The sequence below is a fragment of the Vulpes vulpes genome, chromosome 1, assembly GCF_048418805.1.
Source record: "Vulpes vulpes isolate BD-2025 chromosome 1, VulVul3, whole genome shotgun sequence".
Lineage (NCBI taxonomy): Eukaryota > Metazoa > Chordata > Mammalia > Carnivora > Canidae > Vulpes > Vulpes vulpes.
Window position 1 is genome coordinate 731,844 of NC_132780.1, and position 26,764 is coordinate 758,607.

A 26,764-nucleotide genomic window follows, 5' to 3' on the forward strand; every position below is an offset into this window, starting at 1 on the left:
CTTGGCGCCCTGGTTGAAAACCAATTCACCGGACATGTGTGGGTTTGGGTTTGTTCTTAGACTCTCCGCGCTTTTTACGTATTTTTATGTTATTTTTATCTTGATTAGTGTAGCTGTATAGTAAGTTTGGAAACTGGCAAGTGTGCGCACAGCGGCCCCCCTTTATCTATGGGGGACACACCCCAGGCCCCCGGGGGATCCCTGAAATCGTGAATAGTCCCAAACCCCACGTAGATATGCTACAGTTTTTCCCTACATAGGATCGAGTGTGACCTGAGAGCTCGGGGCAGGTGCAGCACGAGGCTAACTCGATAATAACCGAAAAGAAAATAAAAACAGTGATGACAATTCACGGTCACAGTAGTTACGGGACTGTGGGCTCTCGCTCGCTCGCTCGCCCTTCCCTGTGGACGGTGTGGGGTGATCACGTGCGGTGTGGCGAGACGTGAGGGGACGGGGCGGCGCTGCGAGGTCACAAGGGCCCGGGCTCGCCGGCTTCAGCCCGTGGTCGACCGAGGCGACGGAAACCGCAGCTGCGTGCACGGGGCTGCTCTACTCCAGGTCTGTCCTCTTGTGAGAATGTTTCGCGCTCTGGGGTCCCTTTCCCCTTTCCATAGGGATCTCAGGCCAGCTTGCCGGCTTCCGGGGGGACAGAGGGGGAAACGGGAAACAATGAAGCTGGAATTTTGACAGAAACTGCCCTATTCTGTAGGTCAGTTGGAGGGACTATTGCCATTTTAACAGTATTAAGTCCCCAGTCCCTGCATACTGGTCCTTCCATTTACTTAGGTCTTTAAATTCTCTCACCAGGGTTTTTTGATTTTCAGTGTACAAGACTCCTATTTTTTTCATTAAGTGATTTTTTTTGAATATTTTATTTATTTATTCAAGAGAGACACAGAGAGAGAGGCAGAGACACAGGCAGAGGGAGAAGCAGGCTCCATGCGGGGAGCCTGACGCGGGACTCGATCCCAGGATCCCAGGGTCACGCCCTGGGCCGAAGGCAGATGCTCAATCGCTGAGCCCCCTGGGATCCCCACATTTCTAATTAATTTCTATTTCTATTAAAAAAATAATAATAATAAATAAATAAATAAATAAATAAATAAATTCTATTTTTTATCCTTTCTGATGCTATTAAATAATTCTATTAAAAAATAATAATAATTTATATTAAAAATAATAATAAATAAATAAATTCTATCTTTTATCCTTTCTGATGCTATTAAATAATTCTATTAAAAAATAATAATAATTTCTATTAAAAAATATAATAAATAAATAAATAAATTCTATTTTTTTATCCTTTTTGTTGCTATTAAATAATTCTATTAAAAATAATAATAGGGATCCCTGAGTGGTGCAGCGGTTTGGCGCCTGCCTTTGGCCCAGGGCGCGATCCTGGAGACCCAGGATCGAATCCCACATCAGGCTCCCGGTGCTTGGAGCCTGCTTCTCCCTCTGCCTATGTCTCTGCCTCTCTCTCTCTCTCTGTGACTATCATAATTAAATAAAAATATTAAATAATAATAATAATAATTTCTATTAAAAATAATAATAATAAATAAATAAATTCTATTTTTTTATCCTTTCTGATGCTATTAGAATTATCTTCCTAATTTCATTTTCGGATTGTCATCCAAAATAACAGTACAGACATACAACCCATTTTTGTGTATATTTGTCTCCTATGTTGAGACCTTGATGGATTCCTTTATTGACTCATGTGCGCGCACGCGTGGTCCTTGGGGTCATATAGATGTGACCGTGTCCCCTACGAGTATCACTTTCATTCTCCTCTTCCGTCTCGTACATTCAATTAATTCTCTCGCCTGCTTTGCCCTTAGAGCCTCCAGCACAGCACTGAATGGTTGCCCCCTGATGCGGTTTACCAGGTTTAGGAAGTTCTCCCTGTTACTCTTGGCTGAGTGTTCTGCGCCATGAAACGGGGTTGAATTCCGTCAAGTGCTTTTTGTGTCTCCGTTGAGACGATCGTGCCGTTTTCCCCCTTTGTTCTACTCATAGGCCGCATCGCACTGATGGATTTTTCTTTTCCCCATACTGAACCAGACTCACAATCCTGAGAAAAATCCCACTTATCTGCGGGATATGATCCTTCTTGTGTGTCATTGGATTTCCCTTCCAGCGTTATTGGGATATTCTTGACGTATAACGCACCGGGGCTTAAGGTGCCCACCCCGGGGCTCTGATACACACGAATATCGGGAAATGACGGCCACGGAAGGCGACTTAACGCCTCCGACACTTCACAGGGTGTGTGTGTGTGTGTGTACGAGCTCTTGGCACATTTTCCGTCCATAACACAGTTTTGTGAACTACAGTCACCAGGCCGCGCTTCAGATATCCAGAAATCATTCATTTCAATACTTGACATTTGGATCCTTTGACCAACATCTTCCCCATTTCCTTCCCTTCCCTCCAGCCCCCGGCAACCACCGTTCTAGTCTGTTTCTACGGGTTCCGCTTTTTTATTATTTTATTTATTTTACTTTTGGGGGTTCAGCTTTTTTAGATCCCACATGTGAGATCACACGGAGTTTGTCTTTCTCTGTCTGACTTACTTCGCTTGCCATGATGCCCTCAGGGGCCATCCATGTGGTCACAGGGGCAAGACCTTTTTTTTTTCCTATTTTATGGCCGAATAATGTTTCATTGCATATGTATGTATATCTCACGACGTCCTTATCCACTCATCAGGCAGGAGGCACTCGGGGTGTCGTGAATAAAGCTGCGAAGAGCCTGAAGTACGGATCTGTCTCTCATTCCTTCTGGATATTTACCCACGGGGGGATTGCGGAGTCGCACGGTAGTTCTATTTTTTTTATTTTTTGAGGGACCTGCACAAGGTTTTCCATAATGGCTGCACCAATTTACAGTCCTAACAACCGTGCCCAGGGGCCCCCTTCATCCCCCCCATCTTTGCCAACACATGTCATCTCCTGCCTTTTCAATAATAGTCATTCCAACAGGAATCTCACCTGAGATTTGCATTTGCATTTCCACGGTTGTTAGCGATACTGAGCATCTTTTCATGTACCTGATGGCCATTTAGATGTCTTTTTTTGGGGGGGGGGAATCCGTTCAGCTTCTCCACCTACTTGAATCCGATTATTCGATTCTTTCCTCTTGAGTTGGATGACTTCCACATATATTTGGCATAATAACACATGATAAGATTATGATTTGCAATTATCTTCTCCCATTTCATATGTTACCTTTCCTATTTTTGTCTGTTGTTTCTTGTATGAGCCAAGGCTTTTTTTTTTTTTTTTTTTAGGGCGAAGGTGGCTTTTATTTCCTCTCTTGGGGAAGAAGGGGGAGGAGAGTTTTCCCATGCACACCAACCTAAGGAAGGGGTGGGTGTGCTCCCAGAGGATGGGGCTAGAAGAGCCAGATAATCATTCAGAAGAGCTCCTCCGAGTCCAATCCTGGCCCTGGGCTGCAGGGTGTGCTCATCATAGTCACTCCCTTTAAGGTGGAAGCACCTGCATGAATGGAGGCACATGGAGGTATCCGCTGGTATCCGTTCATGAAGAGGAAGGGGGAGCAGGTGCCCTGAGTGAGGGAGCAGAGGGCCAGGATGTCCGACCCTATACTCAATGCCTGCACAGGATTATGACTTGCAAAAGGCCTGGCTGGTACGACTCTTCTCCTGAGAAGGGTCAGGGGGCCCAGAGGCATTATTCAATGGCTGGTCCTTTAAATGTCCATCTCAAACTGTGACTCTTCACCACCGGCCAACTTATCTTCTGGGCTGTTGCGCAGGTGGTTCTGGCTGGGCTCTGTTGGGGGCTCCTCACTGGCAGGGCTGGTAACCCCGGGAATGGTGGGCAGGTCCCGCGGGGGTGTTTTGGTCACAGGCGAGTTCCGACACTCCATCAAGAACTTCCGGTCATAGATGATCCTGGTACCTCCCGGGGTGGTGCTGAAGAGCGTGCCGCCGGGGGTGGTGCTGTAGTCCCCGGGCGGCAGCTGCACGCCGTCGCCGAGGACCACCCGGCGAGTGGCGGGGATGGCCCGGCTAGGGGTCTGGCTGCAGCTGCTGCCTCCGGACATGGTCTCCCGCGCGCCCGAGCCAAGGCTTTTTAGTTTGATGTAGTCCAACGTGTTAATGTTTTTATTTGTTTCTAGTGTTTTTGGTGGCATTTCCAAAAAAAAGCATCAATAAGAACAAGGTCAAGGAGACTTTTTCCTACTTTATTCAAGGGTTTTTAGGGTTTCAGATCTGCCATTTAAATCTTTAATCCATTTCAAGTTAATTTTTGTGAGTGAATTAAAGTAAGGGTCCAACTTCATTCTTTTTTAAATTTTTTTCTTTTATTTATTATTTATGATAGGCACAGAGAGAGAGAGAGAGAAAGAGAGAGAGAGAGAGAGAGAGGCAGAGACACAGGCAGAGGGAGAAGCAGGCTGCCTGTGTTCTCTATGATTTTGATGGATTCCTGTCTCACATGTAGGCCTTTTATCCCTTTTGAGTTTATTTTTGTATACACAAAAATGTGTCAGAAAACAGTCCAGTTTCATTCTTCTGAATGTGGCTGTCCAATTGCCCCGACACCATTGTTGAAGAGACTGAGAATTTATCTATTTCTTCTAGTTTATCCAATTTGTCGGCATAGTAGTCTCTGTATTTCTGTTGCGTCAGTTATAAGGTCTCTCTTTTTCATTTTTTATTTTATTTTATTTATTTGAATCTTGCCTGGTTTTTTCTTAGTATAATTTAAAGCTTCAATTTTCTTTATCTTTTCAAAGAGTGAGCTCTTATTTCCTTGATATTTTCTATTGTTTTTCTGGTCACTATCTCATTTATCTCTGTTCTGATCTTTGCTATTTTCCTCCGTCTGCAAACATTGGGCTTAATATTTTCCTTTTTTCTAGCTCCTTGAGGAATAAAGTTAGGTTGTTTACTTGTGATCGTTCTTCTTTCTTAATTTAGGCATTTATTCCTATAAGCGTTCCACCTAGAAACGCTTTTGCTGCATCCCGTAAGTTTTGGTGTTTTGTGTATCCATTTTCATTATTCCAAGATACTTTTTGATTTTCCTCTTTGACCCATTAGTCGTTCAAAAATGTGTTATTTAATTTTCACACATTTATGAATTTGCAGGTTTTCCTCCTGTTATTGATTTCTCGTTTCTTACCATTTTGATTGAAAAGGTACTTGGTACGATTTAAATCTTCTTACATTTTTTAAAGTTTGTTTCGTGACTTAACATATGATCTGTCCGAAGAATATTCCTTGTGCCCTCGAGAAAAATGGCAGTCTGTTGCCACTAGATGGACTGTTTTGTATATGTCTGTCTACAAAGCCTTCCGTCCTACCCGCCTGGATGTGCCTTTTCTTATTTATGTGCTTTACTGCAGTCCTGAAATCCCTCACCTACAATCCTTGGCTCTTACGAAGGTATTTTGTGCACATACAGTTGTTCAAATTGATGTTTAGGGGGGAGAAAAATGAGTGGTGGAGATGTCTATGCCACAATTTAGCTCACAACCTATGTGCTATTGGATTTTGTTCACTCACTGGTATTTTGTTGAGAATTTTGTATCTCTACTCATAAGGAATATTTTTCTGTAGTTTTTTATGATATCTTTGTCTAGTTTTGGTATCAGAGTAATAATGGCCTCAGAAAATAAATTAGAAAGTGTTTGTTTCTGGAAGAGTTTTTGAAGGAGTGGTGCTAATGAAATTTGTGTTAATTTAATCTGATTGCTTCTTAGAGGTCCACTTAGGCTTTTTATTCCTTTTTGAGTCAGTTTTAGTAGCTTGTGACTTACTAGACATTTTTCCATTTCGTCTAGGTTATCTGATTTGTTGGTATGCAGTTTTCTGGGGCATGTCTTAATTTCTCCTTCATTTTACATAATAGTTTTCCTGAATACAGAATTATTGGTCAGCAGTCTTTCTTTTAGCACTCTGAATGGGTCAGTCCTCTGCCTTCTGACCTCCGTGGTTTTGTGTGAGAAATCAACTGTTAATCTTATTGAGATTCCTTTGTATATAATGAGTCGTTGTCTCTTGTTACTGTCAAGATTCTCTCCTTGTCTTTGTCTTTTGACAGTTTCATTACATTGTGTGGATCTATTTGAGCTTACTAGTTATGAGAGAGAGATTTCCCTAAACCCCTGGAACCAGTAAACCTCCCGGTCTGCTTCGAGGAGCTCTGCATGTATGTTGGGGCATGCCTTGAATACTCAACCAGGCAATTAACAACTCTGCCTTAGCCTTCATTTCCTGCTTGTGCAGAGCCTCGGGGTCAACCAGAAGCAAGAGCTTAGAGCCTTTTCAATTCCTTTCTGAATATGTGTACAGCCCTGGGTATGTATGTGGCTCTCTAGTTTCCAGGAATATGTCAGAAATGTTCAAAGTTCCTGTAAGCTTGTCTTTTTAAGCTTTTCAGTTAGAATAATAGGATTGTTCCAAATTTAATCCACCATCTCAGGCATCTGAAAAGTTAAAACACTTGCCTCTAAATTGTTTTCAACAAATACTCTCTGGGGAGAAGGATTTTTACACTGGGAAAGTTTTAAGTCAGGTCAAGTACATATGGCCTTTCAAGAGGAGTCCTTTAGGGAACCACTAGAATGACCAAACAATGACAGCTTTTTGGAAGCCAGCGAGAGAGCTTTAGTTCTGTTTTACTTTCTTCCGTGACTTCCAGGCTGTACTGGGAGTGTGTGCTGTGATTTTTCAAGGTTAGCACTGAGCTGGAGAGCAAGATTTGGGATTAGGGTAAGTTAAAATTTCATGAGGCCTCTTGATCTTACTACAGAAAAAAGACTTGAGAAAGACCTAAAAGGGGTATAATAGGAGCCGGGCAGATGTCTCTAGGAGTGCATTTTGGACAGATTTGTCAAGATCTGGAGGCAGGGACCTGCCTGGGATATCAGAGGCACAGTGAATAAGCCAGCGAGTCTGGAATGAGCAGGACGCACCTTTTTGTTTTGTCTTTTTGCCCTTAACTCAGGGACTGGGACCTTGTGGGCACCTGTGAAACATGTTCACATTGTAAGAAGTGAAACTCAATCATGAGAGTTGGCTCATGCAAGCATGAATATAAATAGCCTAGAAATTTTTCCAAAAAATCTAGACCAGCCTGAAAGAGGGAAGAAAGGCTTCTTGCAGGAGGGAGAGGGTCCCAAGGGTTGTTCTCTAAGTCATGAGCTTTGTCCATGCAGCACTTACAGAAAGGGAGAATGAGTGTGAGGTTTTCTACATGGTCTTGTTTGTAAAGTAAACAGCTAAAAGTACTCCTTACAAACCTTACTTTTGGAGAACTCTATAATGACTTAATCTCTGGTCCCTTTGCTGACCTTTGGGGTTCCAAGTCTCCCCCATGAGATCATGATGTTTATCCTCTTATCTCTGTGTGCTTTCATTGTAAGCATTCTTGATGCTCTCACTATACTCTAGGTAAAGGTCAGGGCCTGGAATTAGGCTTTTACTAATTAATGAGAACCTTTCAGAAGAGTTTACGATGGCTGGAGTTGGGTAAGGTAAGAGAAAGTTCCCTGCATAAGGCTGTAAGTCAGCAAAATATTGTGGCCCCAAGCAAGACAGGCTTAGGTTATGGTATGGACATTGAGCAGATCTGGGCTTGAACCCGAGTCTTTTGGCTCTTAAAGAATGTCCTCCTGCCCTACAGTTAAATCTTCCAAGATGAATTTATTTCAAGAAAAATTAAAGTGCCTCTGTCAGTTCTCTTAAGTGTTTATCGCCGGTCATGTGACTGCTCCCCACAACCAGACCCCTGAGCCCCAGGTCCTGTCAAGCACTTGGGCTCAGCCAGCACTTGATCCTAATGCCACGGAGAAAAAGCTCTAACATTATGAGATTATTTTCTCTGTAAGTCATTTGATAATATTTTCTGCTTCTTATGACCATTACGACAAGCAGCAAATTGCTAACTGCAGCCATCTAAGAATAGACATATTTGCAGGATTAATGGCCAAAAAGTTAGATTTAAGTAACAATACCAGTTTGCAGCCATTCATGCATTTATATTTGGTTGCATTTGTCTCTAGGGAGGGAAGAGGCAAAGGAGCCTTGACCCTTGACCCCACAAGCATGAGGGACGCCGCCAGGTGCTGTGGGGCACCCAGGGGGTGGGAGGACGCGGGACACGACCTTGGGGCCCTTCAACACCGCCCCCCACCCCGTGAGCTCACAAGAGCTGGGCTGGGCCCACCTGCCGGGGTCCCCCCCCCCCCGCCTCCACAGCGCCCGTCCCCAAGCACGGCACGTCCACATTCGGCAGGCGACGTTCCCCCTCCACGGGCAGGTGTTCAGCCCCCTCCCCCTCGAGCCACGTGCCTCGGTTCCCGGTGCCATCGTCCTCCAATTGTCCTGAGCCACGAGCTCCCTGTGCGTGTTCCCATCATGCCGCGGGCCTTCCTGTCCAGCTCTCAGAACATCTCCCCCCCAGCCCGGCCCGGCCCAGCGTCCCCGGGCCCCGGAGCCTCCCAATAGCCCCTAGCCCAGGAGCCACCCCGGGGACGCTCCAGATTGCCCCGGACGTGACCCCAGGCCGGGGGGGCTGGTGGAGCCACCCGAGCGGGAGCAGGTGTCACTGTGGGCGCTGAGCTCGGCCTCCTGGGCCAGGTGAGAAGACGAGAGTCGGCCTCGGACCCGTCCCAGGAGGACCCGGCGCAGGCGCCTCGGGGGGCAGCTCCCCTCAGCCCCCGGGTCGGGGGACACAGAGAGAGAGAGAGAGAGGCAGAGACGCAGGCAGAGGGAGAAGCAGGCTCCATGCAGGGAGCCCGACGTGGGACTCGATCCCAGGACCCCGGGGTCACGCCCTGGGCCGAGGGCATATGCCCCACGGCTGAGCCCCCGGCGCTCCTCTCCCGGGTGATTAATCGGGAACATGACCGAGGGCGTGGAGCTGCTGCTTGCGGGTCGCCGCGCAGTCGAGCGCAGACAGGAGTCGACTGGTCCCTGCGGCCGCAGCCAGGGCTGAGGATCCCCGGTGACCCTGAGCAGCCCCGCGCTCCTACAGGAAACGGGGTGCATCCTTGTGGGGCAAACTCTGCAGACCCTGGACTAGAGCTGGTCACCGCAGGTCACTCCTCAGGCACCACGTGAGGCCGGGCCGGGCCGCGTCCTGAGGAGGCCCCGCCCACCCCAGAGTCACGCCTCTGTCCCCCTAGCTCAGACCTCCGGGACACAGCCCCATTCACACCCGGCCTGTAGCAGGTGCCCAGCGACCCCTTGCTCAGTGTGAGGGTGGGGTTCTCTGTGCGCCCAAGAGACGCGGGACTGGGGTGCAGGGAGTTTCGTCTAAAGAAAGCCAAGGAAGCCTCTTCTTGAGGGGCCTCCCGAGAAGGGGCCCCAGGGAGGGAAACTGAGCCCCAGAGGCCTCCGGATGCACCGACTCCACTGGTCCTTGCAAACATTGTCGTCCGCTCCCCAGGCTGCTCAGTGCAGGCTTCTGGGGTCACAGCGCTGTGGCTTCCTGCTGGGGGTGGACAGGGGCCCCATGGTGACACCGCCGCCCGTCTTGCCGTCCAGCCCAACGTCCAGGCTCCTCCCTGCAGCCGCTGCTCCCGGCGCTCACACCCGTCATGGCCACACAGCACAGCGTCCTGATTTATCCTGTGCGGGTATAGACCGACAAGGATCCCACCTCCCATCGGCCCCCTCTCCTCCGGGCGGCGCACACTGGGCTCCCGTGACCGCCGTGAATCACGGGACGGTGTGCACATGCGTCCTGGGCTCTTCAAATCTGCTCTTGCAGCGCTGCAGCGCGAGGCCCGAGGCCCTAACCTCTCTGCTCTGAATGTGAGATTCCAGCCCGGACCACACAGTCTGTCCCCCCGCCCTCCCCCACCCTCCCTTCCTCCCCTCCTCTTCCCCTCCCTCCTCCCCCTCCTCCCCTGCTCCCACTCCCTTGCTCCTCCCTCCTCCCCACCCTCCTCCCCCCTCCCCTCCTCCCTTGCTCCCCCTCCTCTACCCCCTCCCCTGCTCCTCCTCCCCCTCCCCCCCCCAGCCATCAGGTCCCAGCACCCAGTGTCGGGGGCCCCCGCTCACCTCCCACCAGCCCGGAGCCCGAGGGCGGAAGCAGACCGAGGCCCACTGCAGAGCTGGCCAAGATGGGTAATACTGAGCCACGCGCACGGAAGGGGCTGGTCACCAAGCTGGCTGCCGACGCACCGGGTTGCGGGGTTTCTGCCAATAAGCTGGGTGTCCGGTAGCGAGCGATTTTTCACCAGCTTGTGGGAAACCTCTGCAGCTTAAAAATGCTTCGGTAAAAAGCCTTTACGGTAAAAAGCACCGCGCGTCTGCGTCTGCGGTCCTGTGTGTGCGTGGACGTGTTAGGGCTGCAGACGGGCCCCGTCCTGATTCCCGGGCTCCGGCCCCGCGGCGACCGCTTAACGTCCAAGGCGACTGTCCAGGCCACGCAACCGCGGGCGGGGGAGAGACGCGAGGTTCGGGGCGGCTGATGCGACCACGTCGGACCCGGGAACCTGGGAGGTCCCTGCGGGGCCCAATCCCGTGAACCGGGCAGGATGGGAGGTGGAGGAGCCGAACTGGAGCCGAGCGGGGGGGAGTCCTTCCCACCAAGGCTGGGTTTCCGTCACCCGGAGCCTCCGGGGTCTCTTAGGGGCTGTCACCCCCGCGAAGGCAGGCCGTGCCAGGACCCCCCGCCTGACGCCAGCACCTCGGGCCTGGGACCTCAGCGTGGGGCTTCGGGGCCTGCAGACGGCCGCCCTGTACGCCCTGTAACGGAGGGCACAGCGTCGGCCTCCAGGAGAGCATCCCCGTCCCCCGTGTGGACGTGACTCCCGGGAGCCGAATCGGCCTGCGGGGCGTCCGGACTAGCGGGGGAGTCCAGATGAGAGCCGGCCGTTGGCGACCGACGGCTTGTCCGTAGGCCTGAACCCTGAGGAGCCTCAGGCTGTGCACCAGGGGAGGAAGGGTGGCCCCCTCGTGTGCCGAAGCACGTTCACACCAGGCGTCAAGGGCCGTGGGGGCCCATTGTCTGCACACTCTGCTGGCGGCGGCCTCCTGTGGGAACGAGACCCGGGTCACGGCGGGGGCCCGGTCACAGGGGGCCCGGCTCTCTGTCCCGTGGAAGTGTCGGGAACAGAGCACGAGCTACAGGCGCTGGCCCCGCACTGAAGGGACGAGGCCTGGTTGCGGGTGTCGGGCACCGAGGGAGCGACGGTGGGACTTCTGGGGTCACCGTGGGGGGCGGGGGTCAAGGACCGGCGGTGCGGCCTCTGGAAGCACCTGCTGGTGCGTCTGCAGAGACCGGCCTTCCCACACCCGTCGTCCCCGTGTGCGCGCAGCCTGTTCCAAACACACCTGGTGACTTGCAAATGGGTGTGGAGCCTGGTGGCCCCGGGCGTGTCCCGTCTTCCTTTGCGGTGCCCACGGCAAGCGACCGAGCGCCTCTGTCCTTTCGTTTTTCACCCATAAGCCAAAAAACAGTGACGCTTTCCTTGCTCCGGGGGCTGAGGACAGCAGAAGCGGAGGCGCCGCGTGGCCACCCCACACGCACCGAGGCACCGAGCGTGTCTAGCAGTCGTGGTATTGGGTGGCCCCAGGCGTGCCCCAAGGTCGGGGAGACGGGGATAGGAGGGCTCTCTGTGGGGAAGCCGGGGGCGGCGGGGGACCTCGCACGTCCCTGGGGAACAGGCCCCTCGGCCGCTCTGACCGCCGGGACCGACCGCGCCCAGCACCACGCTCCGCGGGTGCCCACGTGTGATCTTCCACGCACGGCGGGCACGTGGCTGTGGAGCGCCAGCATCTCCGAGATGTCGGCGCCCCTTAGGGTTTATGAAGCGCAAGAGAGAAGTTTTGTCCAACGTACTCCAATCCCTCCGAGCGCACTCGGACGCCCGTTAAAGTCACGCGTCCGGGGTTTCCCGTTTATCGTCGTTTCGACGGGACAGCCCCGTGGAGAAGGGGCCGCGTCCTCACAGGATGCAAATTAGCCAGAGCGCCTTCGGGGCGGCCCAGGCCTCGCGGACACTTTGTGGGACGAGCCCCCCCGCGTCCGGGAAATCAGGCACGGCCCGTCGTGCAGACGACCTCCAGTGATGCCGCCCGGGCTCGGCGCGTGGACTGCGGTCGCGATGGCCCCACGGAGGTCCCAGGCAGCCCGTCCTGTGCGAGGTAGCAAGTGGGCGGCTCCGGCTCAGGACAGCGGCCCGGACTGCAGCCTGGTCGCTCCACAGGCTCCGGCCTGGGGGTGCGCTGCTGCGGGCGAGCCGCCGATACCCCGGGCCGGGCCGCTGGGGACGCAGATGCTCCGAGCACAGCAGTGGGACTTGCCCGGAGGCCCCCGATGCGGAGGCCGGGCCAGCCGCCTGGTTGGATGCAGAGCTGCGGCCGGCACTGCCCGCCTGTGAGGCCGCACCCCTGCCCGCAGACCCGGGACTGGGGAACGGGACCCCAGCAGTGACGGAGCAAACCTAGAAGGCGAGCCCAGGACGGGAGGCACCGGGGCCCTGGGGAGACCCCGGGGATACGACCCCTGCAAGGCCCTTCCCCGAGTCTGCAGACAGCGGGCCCAGGCGACCCACGGGACCGGCCCAGAGCTCGTCACCTGCCCAGCAGACCCCGTGGGGTCGAGGCCCTTCGTGGGCACGGTGCCCCCCGCCGCCTTTCTCTGCCTCCCTCGCTGCTCTGAGCCGCTGCAGGGCCCCGGCCCCAGGCTCCACCGTGCAGCATTCAGCCGTGCTCCCGGCCCCGCTGCCCCGATCTCCGCGTGGGGGGGGGGGGGGGCTGCGCTGTCACCAGGGCCTCCTACCCCGGGGATCGCGGGAGGTCAGGAGACGAGGGGCGTCCTAGTGTCCGCGTGAGCCCCAAGCCCGTCCCCCAAAGCAAGCTGAGATCCTTACCACCTCCCCCTGGTCCCACCCATGTGCCGTGTGCCGGTGGGCAGGTGCAGTGGGGGGGCGGGGAGGGCGGCTGACGGTCCCCGTCGGCAAGAGAGAAGGTGACGCTTGAACACAGATGAGTCTGGACAAAGAAACAGGGGCCATCAGAGGAGGAACGAGAACAGAGCTCCCTGCCCACGGCCCCTCAGCCCTGTGTCAGCGTCGAGAAGAAAGTCTCCATGTCGGAGACGTTAGCAGCTGCGCAGCATCAGGGGGGAGGGGGGAGGTCAGGTGGGGGAGGGAGGAGGGAGGAGGAGGGAGGCCAAGGAGGGAGGAGGGAGGCCAGGGAGGAAGGATGGAGAGGAGGGAGGTCAGGGAGGGAAGAGGGGGAGGAGGGAGGGGGAGGAAGGAGGAGTAGAAGGACGGAGGCCAGGGAAGAAGGAAGGGGAGGAGGAAGGCCAGGGAGGAAGGAGGAGGAGGAGGGAGGCCAGGGAGGGAGGACGGAGGAGGAGGGAGGCCAGGGAGGGAGGACGGAGAGGAGGAACGTCAGAGAGGGAGGAGGGAGGTCAGATGGGGGAGGAAGGATGGAGGAGGAGAGAAGGGGAGGGGGAGGAAGGATGGAGGATGGGGGTGAAGGAGGAGGAGGAGGGCAGCCAGGGAAGAGGGAGGGGGAGGAGGGAGGTCAGGGAGGGAGGAAGGGGAGGAAGAGAGGCCAGGGAAGGAGGCCGACAGAAGCTGCCAAGCCTACTCCGGGAAACCCGTGACGTGACGGTTTCCACCGTGCTCCCCCGTGGACCCGAAGGCGCCGGAGCCTGGAGCGGGAGCCGTTGGTCGGGTCGGGTGGGTGGGTGGCCGCTCGCCGTGGGTGCTCCTGCAGGACGTCCGCGGGGCTCCGGGGGGGAGGGGCGAGGCCTGATGGAGCCGGTGGCCAGAGCTGGGTCCAAGGACGGGGACACCGAAGGGCCTGGTGCCTGGACCCATTCCCAAGTGGCGTCGGCCCCAGGCCCCCACCCGCAGCTCGACCTCATGCCCACTAGCACCCACGGGACCCTCCTTTCCGGGCAGACGAGGAAGGGGTGCAGGCGGCTTCCCGGGGCCCAGTGGCAGGTCTCCCGAGTCCCGTGGGGTCCAGGTTCTGGGCCGGCAACCAGCAGGGCAACGTGGAGCCCTGTGGCGGGTGGCAGGGACCTCGCGGGTCCTGGGCGGGGAGTCCTCGGGGGGCGCCGACCCCACCGTCTGCTCCCGTGGGCCCTGCAAGCCCAGGGCCTTGGGCTCCCGACGGCAGCTGGGGAGGCATCGCAGGGTGACGGACCTCAGGGCGCGGAGGCACCAGGGACGGCGACCGGGGAGGTGGGCAGGGACCCACGGCCGCCACCCCTGCATCCCAGCAGGGCGACGGGGGCGACGTCGGGGTCCCGCTGATGTCGAAGTCACCGAGTCACCGGGACGCCCGGCATCGCCCGGAGCCGCAGGCACCCGATGGACGTTTACGAGGCCGCGTCGAACCGGGTCCCCCGGCTCCTTGGCTTCGGAGGACGAACAAGCGGATGATGTCGCCGGACTCTGTCCTTTACTTGCGTCTTTTTTTGCTTGTTTGTTTTGAAGCAGTTTTCCCAGAGTCGAGGATCTGGCAAAGGAGGGACGTGAGGTCGAGAAGGAAGCCGTAGGGGCCTAGTCGGGTCCCTGACACGCGCCACTGACCGGAGCCCGGGTCTGCTCCCCTGGATCCCCGGCGGCCGCGGGCAGCGCGTCTCAGCTGTTGGGAGATTATACCCGGCGACGGACTGGGCGCGGTCGGAGCTCCTGCCCGGGGTGGAGCGCGGCCTCGATGTCCCCGCCACGGCGGGGCCCACCCTCATCGGGGCACCCGGCCGAGCGGCTCATCAGACCCCCCTGTCCCGGCGCGGGACCTGGACACCCCCCCCCCCCCCCGCCACCTTCCTGTGCGCCCGGGTCGGCATCACAGCCTCCGTCCTCCTCCTCCCTCCAGCCTCCCGGGCACAAGTGGGACCGATGTGCACGTTGCCAAGGGAAGGTCTCGGGCAAGTCAAACGCCATCATTATTAGCCCCCTGCTGTTTGCCTGGCCCGGAAGCCGCCGGCGCCTACGGGGAGGCCTGGCCCCAACGAGTAAACACGCGTCCTTTGGGCAGATGCCGCCCATCGTGGCTGCTAAGGGACGGCCTGTCGCCGTGGCGGCAGGTGCGGCTCCGGTGGGGGGCGCTGGCAGCCCGGGCCCTGCAGCTCCGTGGCGCCGGCTGGCACCTTGGGACGGGCCCGAGGGGCACAGACAGCTCCGCGAGGCAGCGACGGCGGGGCCGGGGCCGGGGCCGGGGGGCGGCTCCCCCTTCTCGGGCTCCCGTGTCCCGTCCTAGATGCGGCCGTGGGCTATGAGAGGAGCGTTTCCAATCCGATCCGGCGTGTCTGTCCCGCACCGCGGGGCCCAGGTCGTCAGTGCCGGGGTGGGCTGCCTCAGCCCCGACCCGCGTGGGAGGCCCACGGCCCTGGCTGCCCCCGGGGCCCACGTCCCAACAGGAACAGAGCACGGTAAGCCCCTGAGCAGGTAAATAAAAATGTGAGTCAGGGAAAGGGGAGAGCGTCAGGGGCTTCAGACAAGGTGGGCGGGGAGGGCCTCCTTGGGGTGATGGCAGGGGTGGGGTAGGGTGAGGGTTGGGGTTGGGGTGAAGGTGAGGGTTAGGGTTGGGGTTAGGAGGGTGGATTAGGGTTAGGAGTTAGGGTAGGGTTAAGGTGAAGGTTAGGGTTAGGGTTAGGGGTTAGGGTTAGGGTTAGGGTTAGGGTTAGGGGTTAGGGTTAGGGGTTAGGGTTAGGGTTAGGGTTAGGGGTTAGGGTTAGGGTTAGGGTTAGGGTTAGGATTAAGTTTAGAGAATAGTTAGTGTTAGGGTTAGAGTTCATGGTAGGGTTAGGGTTAAGTGTTAGGGTTGGGTTGAGGTTAGGGTTAGGGTTAGGGTTAGGGTTAGGGTTAGGGTTCGGGTTAGGGTTAGGGTTAGAGTTAGGGTTAGGGTTCGGGTTCGGGTTCGGGTTAGGGTTAGGGTTGGGTTGAGGTTAGTGTTAGGGTTAGGGTTAGGGTTAGAGTTTATGTTTAGGGTTAGGGTTAGGGTTAGGGTTAGGTTTAGGTGTTAGGGTTAGGGTTAAGGTTGGGGTTGCAGTTGAGTTTAGGGTCAGGGTTATGGTAGGTTTAGAGTTAGGGTGAGGGTTAAGGTGAGGGTTAGGGTAGGGTTAAGGTTAGGGTATTGTTAGGGTTAATGTTAGGGTTGGGGTTGAGGTTAGGGTTAAGGTTAGGGTTAGGGTTAGGTTTAGTGGTGATGAGACAGAGGATGGGTAGGAACAGCTGTGTGGGGTGACATCTTGGCCCCCAAAACTAGGAACCTCCCCCCCCAACACCCCCTTCTTACCTATATCCTGAGATACGCTTTCCAGTCGTCAGAATGAAGGTAAGTTATATAAAATCTCAGACCCTTAAATACAAGGGCGTATGTGGCCAGGAGGGTGGGTTCCCCCTGGCAGCAGCAGACGGGGCCCCACTTCCTGAAATCCTTGGCCAGGATTTGGTTGACGATTCCTCTTGCCAAACAGGCTACCCCGGGCGTCCTCGTTGCCTCCCATGTGCCATTTCCCATTTCGTGCTTTGCAGCTCGACAGCTCCATGGGACTCCCCAACAGCTGCCGTTGTACAAAAGGTAAATGCAAAGTGGACGGTCCCCCGAAGCAGATGTTCCCAGAAATCCGGTTACTGGCAGGGAGCCTGCAGAGGCTCGGCAGCCGGCCCCTTCAGCACATTCGCACGCCGAGCTTCAGGTCCCCTCGACGGGTTCGGGTGCAGCCTTATTGCACTTTATATCGGTGGCCGAGCCCTAACAGCGCACACCGGGTGCTGCAGACACAGACCCCAGTGCAGCAGCCCCTGCAAGGTGCCGCGAGCCACTTCAGTGAGGCCACGGTCTCCCGCAAACAGCTGTTTACTCTGCACTAGGACCTGACAGGTCGCCACAGAGCAGGGCCCGTCCACAGCCAGACTCCCTGGTAAGAGCGTGGGAAAGGCCCCCGTGGAGAGGGAGACTGTGACGGAAAGCGAGGACTTGCGTGTGGATTTGAACCTCAAGTCCCTTCCTTCTCTGCTCATGTTTCCCATACGGAGAGTGGGGTGTCCGCAGGGCCCCCTGAGGATCCAGCACGAGGATGGAGGGCCCACTGGCTTCGGAGGACGTCCAGGCAAAGATGAGCGCCGCCATCCGACGTCTCCTGAGGTCTGCATCCTTTCCCCCAGCCTGTCCCCTTGCTGATCCTCCCCACGGCCCAGGAACGAGGCCCCCGGGAGGAGGTCACAGGGCTGACGCCGCCCGCCCAGCGCTCGGCCCTTCTGCAGCTGGGGATCCTGGGCCTGCCCGCAGCTCGGGGACCGACCCCCGGGGGACTGTCTCCCCTTTGGCCCTTCCGCTCCCGCCACGTCTGTATATCCCACATCTGCTCCTGAACCGGTTCAGCTCCAGTTATAGCCGCTCCCGGGCCCCATCCCCGCCCGGCCCTGACCCTCTCCGTCCTCCCCACTTCCCTCCTTCCAGCGCAACCCATGCCTGGGGGGGCGCGGAGTCCGTCGCTGGCAGCGGGGTCACCCCGGGGCTCGGGTCGGCCCTCTCCGGGAGGAAGACGATGTCGCCTCGAGACGGACTGAGAACCACTTCTCACGTCTAACGAACGGAACATGGTAGAAACGTTGCTGTAGGGTTGCCGGGGCCTGGTCATAGGGTCAGCTTCTGCCTCGATCTCTTTAACTGAAATGCAGCTTCCCGTACAGTTTTCTTAGTTTCAAGTGCACAGTATAGCGACGCCCACGCACAGCCGACACCTGCTGCTCTCGGCGCTGAGCCCGCACCCTGCATCCCGTCACCTAATCCCCCGCTGCCTCCACCTCCCCTCCGCAGCCCGCGGTCTGTCCTCTGTATTGAAGAGCCCATTTTTTGTTTCTTTTTTCCTTTGTTCCTTTGTTTTGCTCCTTAAATCCCCCTAGGAGTGAAATCCTGGTGTCCGTCTCTGTCCCACTGGCCCACTTTGCGTGGCATTATGGTCCCAGCTGCCTCTGCGTCCTTGCAAAGGGCAAGATTTCACTCATTTCAGGGCTGCGTGACAGTGTGTTGTATGTCGCCGCCTCTTCTCGATCCCGGTGGGTGGACACTCGGCGGCTGCCACACTTTGGCTCTCGTAGGTGAAGCGGCAATAAACGTAGGGGACGTCAGTCTTCTCAGATGAGTGTTTTCAGTCCCTCTAGGTAAATACTCGGGTGGAATGACCAGATCGGGGCGGGGGAATTCTTCTCTTAGCTTCTCGAGGAACCCACAGTGGCCGCAGTAGTTTGGTTCCCACCAGCAGTTCAGGAAGGTCCCTGCCCCTCCGTATCCTCACCAACCACTTGCTGTTTCTTGCGCTTTTTTACTGCAGCTCTTCTGACGGATGTGAAGCGATAACCCGCTGTGGTTTTAATTTGCATTTCTCTGATGATGAGTGACGTTGAGCAGGTTTTCGTGGGCCTGTTGGCCATCCGGATGTCCTCCTTGAAAACACGTCTGTTCAAGGGTCTCTGCCCATTTATTTCATTTTTTTATTATTTACTTTTTTTATTTAAATTCTATTTGCCAACACAGAGTATCAGACCCGGTGCGCATCCCATCACGCACCCACCTCAGTGCCCGTCACCCAGTCACCCCGACCCCCCACCACCCTCCCTTTCCTCAACCCTTTGTTTCCGAGAGTCAGGAGTCTTTCATGCTTTGTCTCTGCCCATTTTTATTTTTTCATTTTTTTAAATAATAAATCTATTTTTTATTGGTGTTCAATTTGCCAACATACAGAATAACACCCAGTGCTCATCCCGCCAAGTGCCCCCCTCAGTGCCCGTCACCCAGTCACCCCCACCCCCCGCCCTCCTCCCCTTCCACCACCCCTAGTTCATTTCCCAGAGTTAGGAGTCTTCATGTTCTGTCTCCCTTCCTGATATTTCCCACACATTTCTTCTCCCTTCCCTTCTATTCCCTTTCACTATTATCTATATTCCCCAAATGAATGAGAACATATAATGTTTGTCCTTCTCCGATTGACTTACTTCACTCAGCATAATCCCCTCCAGTACTACAAAGCTGTGGTCATCAAGACAGTGTGGTCCTGGCACAAAAGCAGACACACAGATCAATGGAACAGAATAGAGAACCCAGAAGTGGACCCTGAACTTTATGGTCAACTAATATTCGGCAAAGCAGGAAAGACTATCCACTGGAAGAAGGACAGTCTCTTCAATAGATGGTGCTGGGAACATTGGACATCCACATGCAGAAGAGTGAAACTGGACCACTCTCTTGCACCAGACACAAAGATAAACTCAAAATGGATGAAAGATCTAAATGTGAGACAAGAATCCATCAGAATCCTAGAGGAGAACACAGGCAACACCCTTTTTGAACTCGGCCACAGCAACTTCTTGCAAGATACATCCACGAAGGGAAGGGAAACAAAAGCAAAAATGAACTATTGGGACTTCATCAAGATAAGAAGCTTCTGCACAGCAAAGGATACAGTCAACAAAACTACAAGACAACCTACAGAATGGGAGAAGGTATTTGCAAATGACGTATCAGATAAAGGGCTAGTGTCCAAGATCTATAAAGAACTTATTAAACTCAACACCAAGGAAACAAACAATCCAATCATGAAATGGGCAAAAGACACGAAGAGAAATCTCACAGAGGAAGACATGGACTTGGCCAACACGCACATGAGAAAATGCTCCGCATCACTTGCCATCAGGGAAATACAAATCAAAACCACAATGAGATCCCACCTCACCCCAGTGAGAATGGGGAAAATTAACAAGGCAGGAAACCACAAATGTTGGAGAGGATGCGGAGAAAGGGGAAGCCTCCTGCACTGTTGGTGGGAATGGGAACTGGTGTCTCTGCCCATTTTTAATCTGATTATTTGTGATTTTATGGTGCCAAGTTGTAGAAGTTCTTTATTTTGGCTATTAGCCCCTTCCCAGAGGCATCACTGCCTTCCCATAGGTGGCCTTTTTGTTTTGTTGATGTGCAAAACCTGTTCATTCTGGTGAGTCCCGATCGTTCAATTTTGCCTTTTGTCTCCCTGAGAAGACATATATGGGGAAATGTAGGGAAATGTGTCTACAGCCAACGTCGAAGAAATTGCCACCTACGGTTTTCTTCCAGGACTTCTATGGCCTCGGGCCTCCCGTGTAGGTCTCTACCCCATTCTGAGTTTGTGTGTGTGTGTGTGTGTGTGTGTGTGTGTGTGTGTGTGGTGTAAGAAAGGGTCCAGTCCCATTCTTTTGCACATGGCTGTCCAGTTTCCCAACACCATTTGTCGAAGGCTTTTTTCCACTGCGTATTCTTGCCTCCTATGTTACAGCTATTTATTTCTGGGCTCACTATTCCATAGCATTGACCTATTTTCCTGCCAGCCCCACACTGTTTTATTTACGACAGCTCAGTAGTATATTTTAAAACCTCGGGTAGGTGATGCCTCTAGCTTTGTTCTCCTTTTCCAGGATGGCTTTGGCTATTCGGAGTCTTTTGTGGTTTCACACAAATTTTAGGATTATTTTGTTCTGCATCTGTGAAAACTGCCAGTGGTATTTTGGTAGGGGTTGCACTGCACTCACGGATCGCTTTGGGTGGTCTGAATATTTTATTTTATTTTATTTTATTTTATTTTATTTTATTTTATTTTATTTTTTATTTTATTTTATTTATTTTATTTTATTTTATTATTTATTTATTTTATTTTATTTTATTATTTATTTATTTTATTTTATTTCATTTATTTTATTTTATTTATTTTATTTTATTATTTTATTTATTTTATTTTATTTTATTTTATTTTATTTCTATTATTTTATTTTATTTTATTTTATTATTTTGGTCTGAACATTTTAACAACATTGATTCTTCCAATCCACAAGCACGGAATATCTTTCCATTTGCTTGTGCCGTGTTCAATTCTTTGTATCAATGTTCTATGGTTTTCAGAGTACAGGTCCTTTCACCTCCTTGGCTAAATTTTTTGCTTGATGTTTTACTATTTTTGGTGCAATTGTAATGGGATTGCTTTCTTAATTTCTCTTTCTGCTGCTTCATTATCAGTATATAGAAATGCAACGAGATTTGTGGATATTAATTTTGTACCCTGTGACTTTACTGAATTCATTCATCAGTGCGGGTGGTTGTTCGGTGGAGTCGTTAGGGTGCTCTACATATAGGATCACACTGTCTGCAAATAGTGGAAGTCTTACTTCTTCCTTGGGTGTTTATTGCTGTTTTGAGCCATTGACTTTGGGGTACGTGGTTACACAACCCTGGATAACGACCACAAACCGAATCCCCTAGTGCAGTTCAGTTTGTATCACTCACCTGTCTGCACAGAGAAAACAGGAGAGCCCCTATGTTTATGGCAGAGTTGACTTTAGTAGGATTCTGAGCACAGGAGGCTGAACTGTGTTGCTGCCCTGTGACCTCATGTTTCCCAGCACGGTGATCCAGCTTTGGTCCACATGGCCCAAGTACATTCATGTATCAAATAGTCTTTTTTTTAAATATATTTATTTATTCATCGAAGAGAGAGGGAGAGAGAGGCAGAGGGACCGGGGCTATGCCTTGAGCCAAGGCAGACGCTCAACCACTGAGCCACCCGGGCGTCCCCATGTATCCATAGTCTTTAGCTGAGCAGAGCCTGGGCAGCCACCATGCACAGGCCTATCCAAGACTCAGGGTTATACCCACTTTGTGAGGAGCATGACAGATCCCAGGGATGCCCCTGTCACCAGGCCCACAAATACCAACACTGAGGCATCCCCGAGCATCTTGATACAAATGAAGTTCCCTCCAGCACAGGGCCAGAGCCCAAGCTGTGGCTTTGCTCTGAGAACCGCAGCAGGATTGTGCTGGCAGCTAAAGGCTCTTGCTAATGCAGGCCGCTGGCTTCCCCAAGGCCTGTCCGGGCCAAGGTGTGTGAGGCTGCATCATTCCCTCCTGACACAGGCTCTGGATGCCAAGATCTCGCTGAGCGTGAGAGGGATCACATTCGTGCTGAACCTAGGCCTCTAGCCAAGTGTGCTGGAGGCAGCCCAGCCTCTCGTCCCCACAGACAATGTCAGATCCATCATCTGAGCGCTCAGCATAGGGCCCGGCACTGCCAGGGATGCCTGCCAGCATTCGATGTGCCCTTATGAGCCTCCCATTATAAGGGACAGACATTCAGGTCAATCCAGTTTAGCAAACATTGTCTGACCAGCTAATGCCTGTGGGGCACAGGAGAAGTGGCTAGAGGGAAGAGGAGAGATTGTAGCTCCTGCCTTCCAAGGCACCACTGTCCAGTGAGTGCAGAAATACAGGGTAACCAGGAAAAAATATGGATAAGACCCAAGCTGAGGGACCAGCGGCTTCTGCCCTTTGGAGCAGCAACAACTAGGGATGTTGGCAGAGGTTCTCTGGAAGGGCCCACCCTTGGCCTGGGCTCCGAGGATATCATGAAGAAGGACTATGAAGGAAGGCCCATGGCAGATGTCACCATGTGGGAGAGCAGGGCACGCCCAGTGTGTGCGGGCATCACCTTATCACAGCAATGACCCCACAGGTCAGCTCGTGACCCAGTAATGATGTGCAACAAAAAACAACACGGTGGCAGCAGCCAACAACGAGCGTTTGCTGCTCGCAGGTTGGCAAGTTGGCTGAAGCACCGCTACCGTGGCCTTTGGGCCAAGTTCTGCTCACGTGTCTCTCATGCCAGGACGCAGGCTGAAGGAGGAACGGCTACGGGAGGCAGACGCTTCTCAAGGGGCAAAAGGCCAAGCCAAACCACACAAACACACTTAAAGCCTCGGGTCAGTTGTGACCTTACATCTGCTCACATTCCACAGGTTACAGCAAGTCACCTGGCTGAGACCGAGTCAGTGGGACTCTGCTCAGGAAGAGGCATGGCAAGGACGGGCTGGGAAGGGAAAATTGTGAATAAATAATACAATCTTCTGAACGGATGGTGGCCAAGAAGTCACAGGAGATGAGAGTGGAAACACGGACCACAGCTTCATGTGGGAGAGCCTGGCTGGTTGCTCACCAAACCGCTTCTCTTTCTGCCCTGGGCACAAGAGTAGACTCCACTTCCCAGGTTCCGGTGCAGCTAACATCTGAATTCCGGCCAACGGAGCACGGGAGAAGGGATTGGCTCCCTCCCAGGCCCAGCCCGTTCAAACCTCCCACACAGCCCTCCAGTCTTTCTTTGTCGGCACAGATCCCGGCCCAACGTGGTGGCAGAGCCACAATGTGGACGGAGCCTGGGTCCCTGCGTCACCGCGTGGAGGACAGGGCCCGGGAGGGCCACCTGACCAGGAACTCCCGTGTTGGTTCACATCAGTAGTTCTGAGTAAGCTTTTATGATGTTAAAGCCACAGAGATTTGTTACAGAGATTCATCTACTATTACCCCCTGTCATTGCTTTGCCTCTTTAGGCTTTAAATTCTCATCTGTAAATAGGGATTCAGAGTTCCTACCTCAAAAGATGTTCCTGAATCAGGCAGGTGTGATCTCGGCAGGGTGGCCCCATCGGCCACAAATTTACAAGAGGCTTTTAGGAGGCTGCAAGTCAGCTACGTGGCACGTCAAGGGGGGAGTCCTCCCAGGGCCTGTCTTCACTGGGCCCCAGGGGTGCAGGGGAACCAGATGCACCGGGCTCCGCAGGCCCTGCTGGCGGGGTGGCGAGTCCCAGCCCTTTAGGGTGTTGAGGTGCACACCTGCCGCGGAGCCCAGGGCTGCACATCGGAGGGGCACTGTCTCACCTGGGAGAGACTCCCGTCCTGGAAACAGGGAACCTGGGAAGGGTCTGGTGGGAGGGTCTCCCCCGTACGGGACTTGCTGAGCACCTACCACGGGCCAAACGCAGTGAAGCTGGGCCGCAGGCGTTAGCGGCCGTCCTCAAGCTCTGGCCATGAGGCTTCCAGGGCCATCCCAGTGCGGGGACATGGGGGGTGCAGGGGGCACGGGGGGTATGGAGCCAGGACAGTGAGCAGCAGGCTCCAGAAGCCTGCGTGTGCCCAGGCCACACTCCCACACCCCAGGGCTCTGCCTATGCGGGTTCACCCCCAGGGGCTGCTGGCCCAGCTTTGGGCCCTGGGCCCTAGATCCTGGCCACCTGCTCCAGCTCGGCTTCTCCAGGCTTGCAGGCAGGACGTGCTAGGTGTACAAGCCCCAGGTGTAAGAGCCCCAGGTGTACAACAACCCCCCAGATGTATGACCCCCCAGGTATAGGATCCCCAGGTGTACGAGCCCCAGGTGTTACGACTTCCAGATATAAGACCCCCCAGATGTACGACTTCCCAGGTGTACAAGCCCCCAGATGTTACAACCTCTAGGTGTATGACCCCCCAGGTGTACAGTCCCCCAGGTGTACCACTCCCAAGTGTATGAGCCCCCAGGTGTACAACCCCCCAGGTATACAGCCACCCTGTACGACCCCCAGGAATAAATAAATAAATATTTAAACAAAAAAATTTTTTTACAAACCCCCTGGTTTCTAGGACCCTCGTGGAGCCTGAGGGCAGGAGGGGTCGGGGCCGCCGGCCAGCAGGACTCCCCGCGTTCGTGCGCCGCCCCCGTGAGCCCCAGGTATAGAAGGGCCTCCGGGCCCGCAGCACCAGCCCCCAGGAAAGGACCCGTGTCTGGGGCACAGGCTGCCTCACGGTACCCAGCAGCTGGGGACATCCTCTCCCAGGGCCCCCGGGGCAGCACTGGGGCACACTCAGGACCCGGAGAGGGTGATCCTGGGGCACGCGCACGGGGGGCAGGGGGGTGGGGGCACAGCCGTGTGAGGAGCCTCGAGTGCCACATCAAGGCCAAGGAAGGGCGGGGAGGGGACGGGGGGCATGTGCGTGCGGGAAAGCTCTGCCGAGAATATTCTGGGTGGAAAAGGGAGACTGGGGAGTCGCTTACCCTCCGTTTCAAAGCCTGCGTTTCCACTTTCACGTAGGGTGGCCTCGGGGATACCCCTGCTCCCCCTGCCTGCCCCCCCCCCCGCCCCCGTCGGGCCCGGGAGGAGCAGAAGGACCTGGGGGCGCCAGCCGGGCCGTCTGAGCACCGTGCCCTCGGGCGGGTCACCAGGCTGGACGGCGGCCGTGGCCGGGTCAGCCGGGGTCTGGCACGGGGTGACCCCGCACGGAGGCCCCTCACGGGGAAGCACGCGTGCCTCATAAAAACCCGCGGCGACTGCCGGAAGGTGCATCCAAGTGGCAGAGGAGTCGTGTCGGGAAAGAGGGTTTGGCGGGTGTGGCGACGCGTCCTTCCTCTGTTACTGAGACGATAAGTCATATTTATGATATTTAATAATTTAAAAATAGTCTCTACAACGTCATACAATGTGAGTAAGTGTCGTAGGGAAGCTCTGCTCCCCGACAGGCGCCGGGAGCAGCTGGGGACAGCGAGGCGCGGCCTGGCCGCAGAGGGACGGCCATCCCCGGGGCCCTGCGCAGCTGACGGTCGGCCGCGCCACCTCCCGGAGCCTCCGCCCGGCTCTCTCTGGCTCCTGTGTCCACCCCCCCCACCGCCCCAGAGAATAGCACCAGGGACCAAGGGCTGCAGGGCCGCTGGCAGGCCTGGCCCGGGCTGAGCTCCCCACGGGGACCGTGCATCGGGGTCTGGTGTGGCCCCATCTCCTGGGAGAGGCGCGCTCACCGCCGCGGGGACCGGGCCCCGCATCCCCAGGGTCCTCCAGACACCAGGGCGCATCAGCCTCCTGGGCCAGCCCATGGCCACGACCGCAGGCCGGGCTCCTGGGAACCAAGGGGTGGGGGCGCAGAGGCACCGGGACGACCCCGACGGCCTGCAGCCCCGGCCCAGAGGACGACCCCGAACAGAAGCCCCTGGTGGGTGCGCCCCGGGGCCCCGGGGACGGTCAGGAACAGGACAGGACGGGAAAGAGCTAGAAGATGAGGCACCTCCTGCGGCCGCGGTGCAGTCGGGAGGTCACCCGGTCGCCTGGGAAGGGATCGGGAAGCAGACGTCTAAGTTCAACCCCTGGACCCTGAACTGAAATCCATCCTCCGGGGCCATGGCGTGGAAGGGGGCTGCCCCCACTCCGCCTGCGGTGCAGCCTCCCCGCTGCGTCCTGCAGCTCTGTGCCCGAGTCCCGGGGTGCGGGCCGTGACCCCGGGGCCATGTCGCCGAGGAGCCCCGAGGAGAGGGCCGAGGCTTTGCAGCCACACAGCACGGGGTGCGGCTTCCGCCGTCAATCGGGACGTCGCGACTGTAGCCAGCAGCCGGCAGCCGAGCCCGCTGAAGTGTCAGCCGGAGGCACAGCCCGTGTCAGGGAGACAAAATTCCAGCCTAGCAAAATCCTTCCTCCTTCCTCCCTCTTCAGAGAGAAAAAATTTTTAAAAATTAAAAAAAAAAAAATCCCGTGGAGGGCCCTGGAAGTCTGGCAGCGCAGCACGAGCTATTTATGCAGGACCACCTTGCCGCCGTGCATGTTAAGGACGAAAAGGAAAATGCTTTCGGGTTGGAGATGGGGTTGCAGCCACAGATGGTGCCCGAACATGCATAAATTCGGTTGCTGCGTGAACAGATGGAAACTCGAAGGAAAAACTAAAAAAAATAAAATAAAATAAAATAAACTGTAGCACTTCGTCTGCCAGCCCGCTGCCCGGGCGGAGAGGGGGTGTCACTCGCCCCCGAGGGCCTCGGTCTTCCAGTCTGGGGGACGGGGCTGGAAACGGGGTGAGTGCACGGCTCGGCGACGGGGCCTGGACTCCTGCTCCGCCTCTCCCTGCGGGGCTGCCCTCGGCCTCGGGGGGCTCCTCCCGGAGCAAGGGGCTGAGGAGGGCGGCGCCCCAGTCGCCCGGAGCACCGACGCGG

The 26,764-nt window shown here is 55.2% G+C and overlaps 1 protein-coding gene across 1 annotated transcript; it reads right to left on the bottom strand.

Moving 5' to 3' along the window:
- Window positions 1–3,295: 3,295 nt before the first annotated feature.
- LOC140594775 (eukaryotic translation initiation factor 4E-binding protein 1) lies at window positions 3,296–4,086 on the bottom strand. Its single transcript, XM_072731285.1, has one exon. The coding sequence runs from the start codon at window positions 4,075–4,077 to the stop codon at window positions 3,721–3,723; it is 357 nt and encodes a 118-aa protein (XP_072587386.1). The 5' UTR covers window positions 4,078–4,086; the 3' UTR covers window positions 3,296–3,720.
- Between the last annotated feature and the right edge of the window lie 22,678 nt (window positions 4,087–26,764).

Bases quoted from the DNA above. Each gene is read 5' to 3' on its own strand.
- LOC140594775 (XM_072731285.1), bottom strand. From the start codon at position 4,077: ATGTCCGGAGGCAGCAGCTGCAGCCAGACCCCTAGCCGGGCCATCCCC.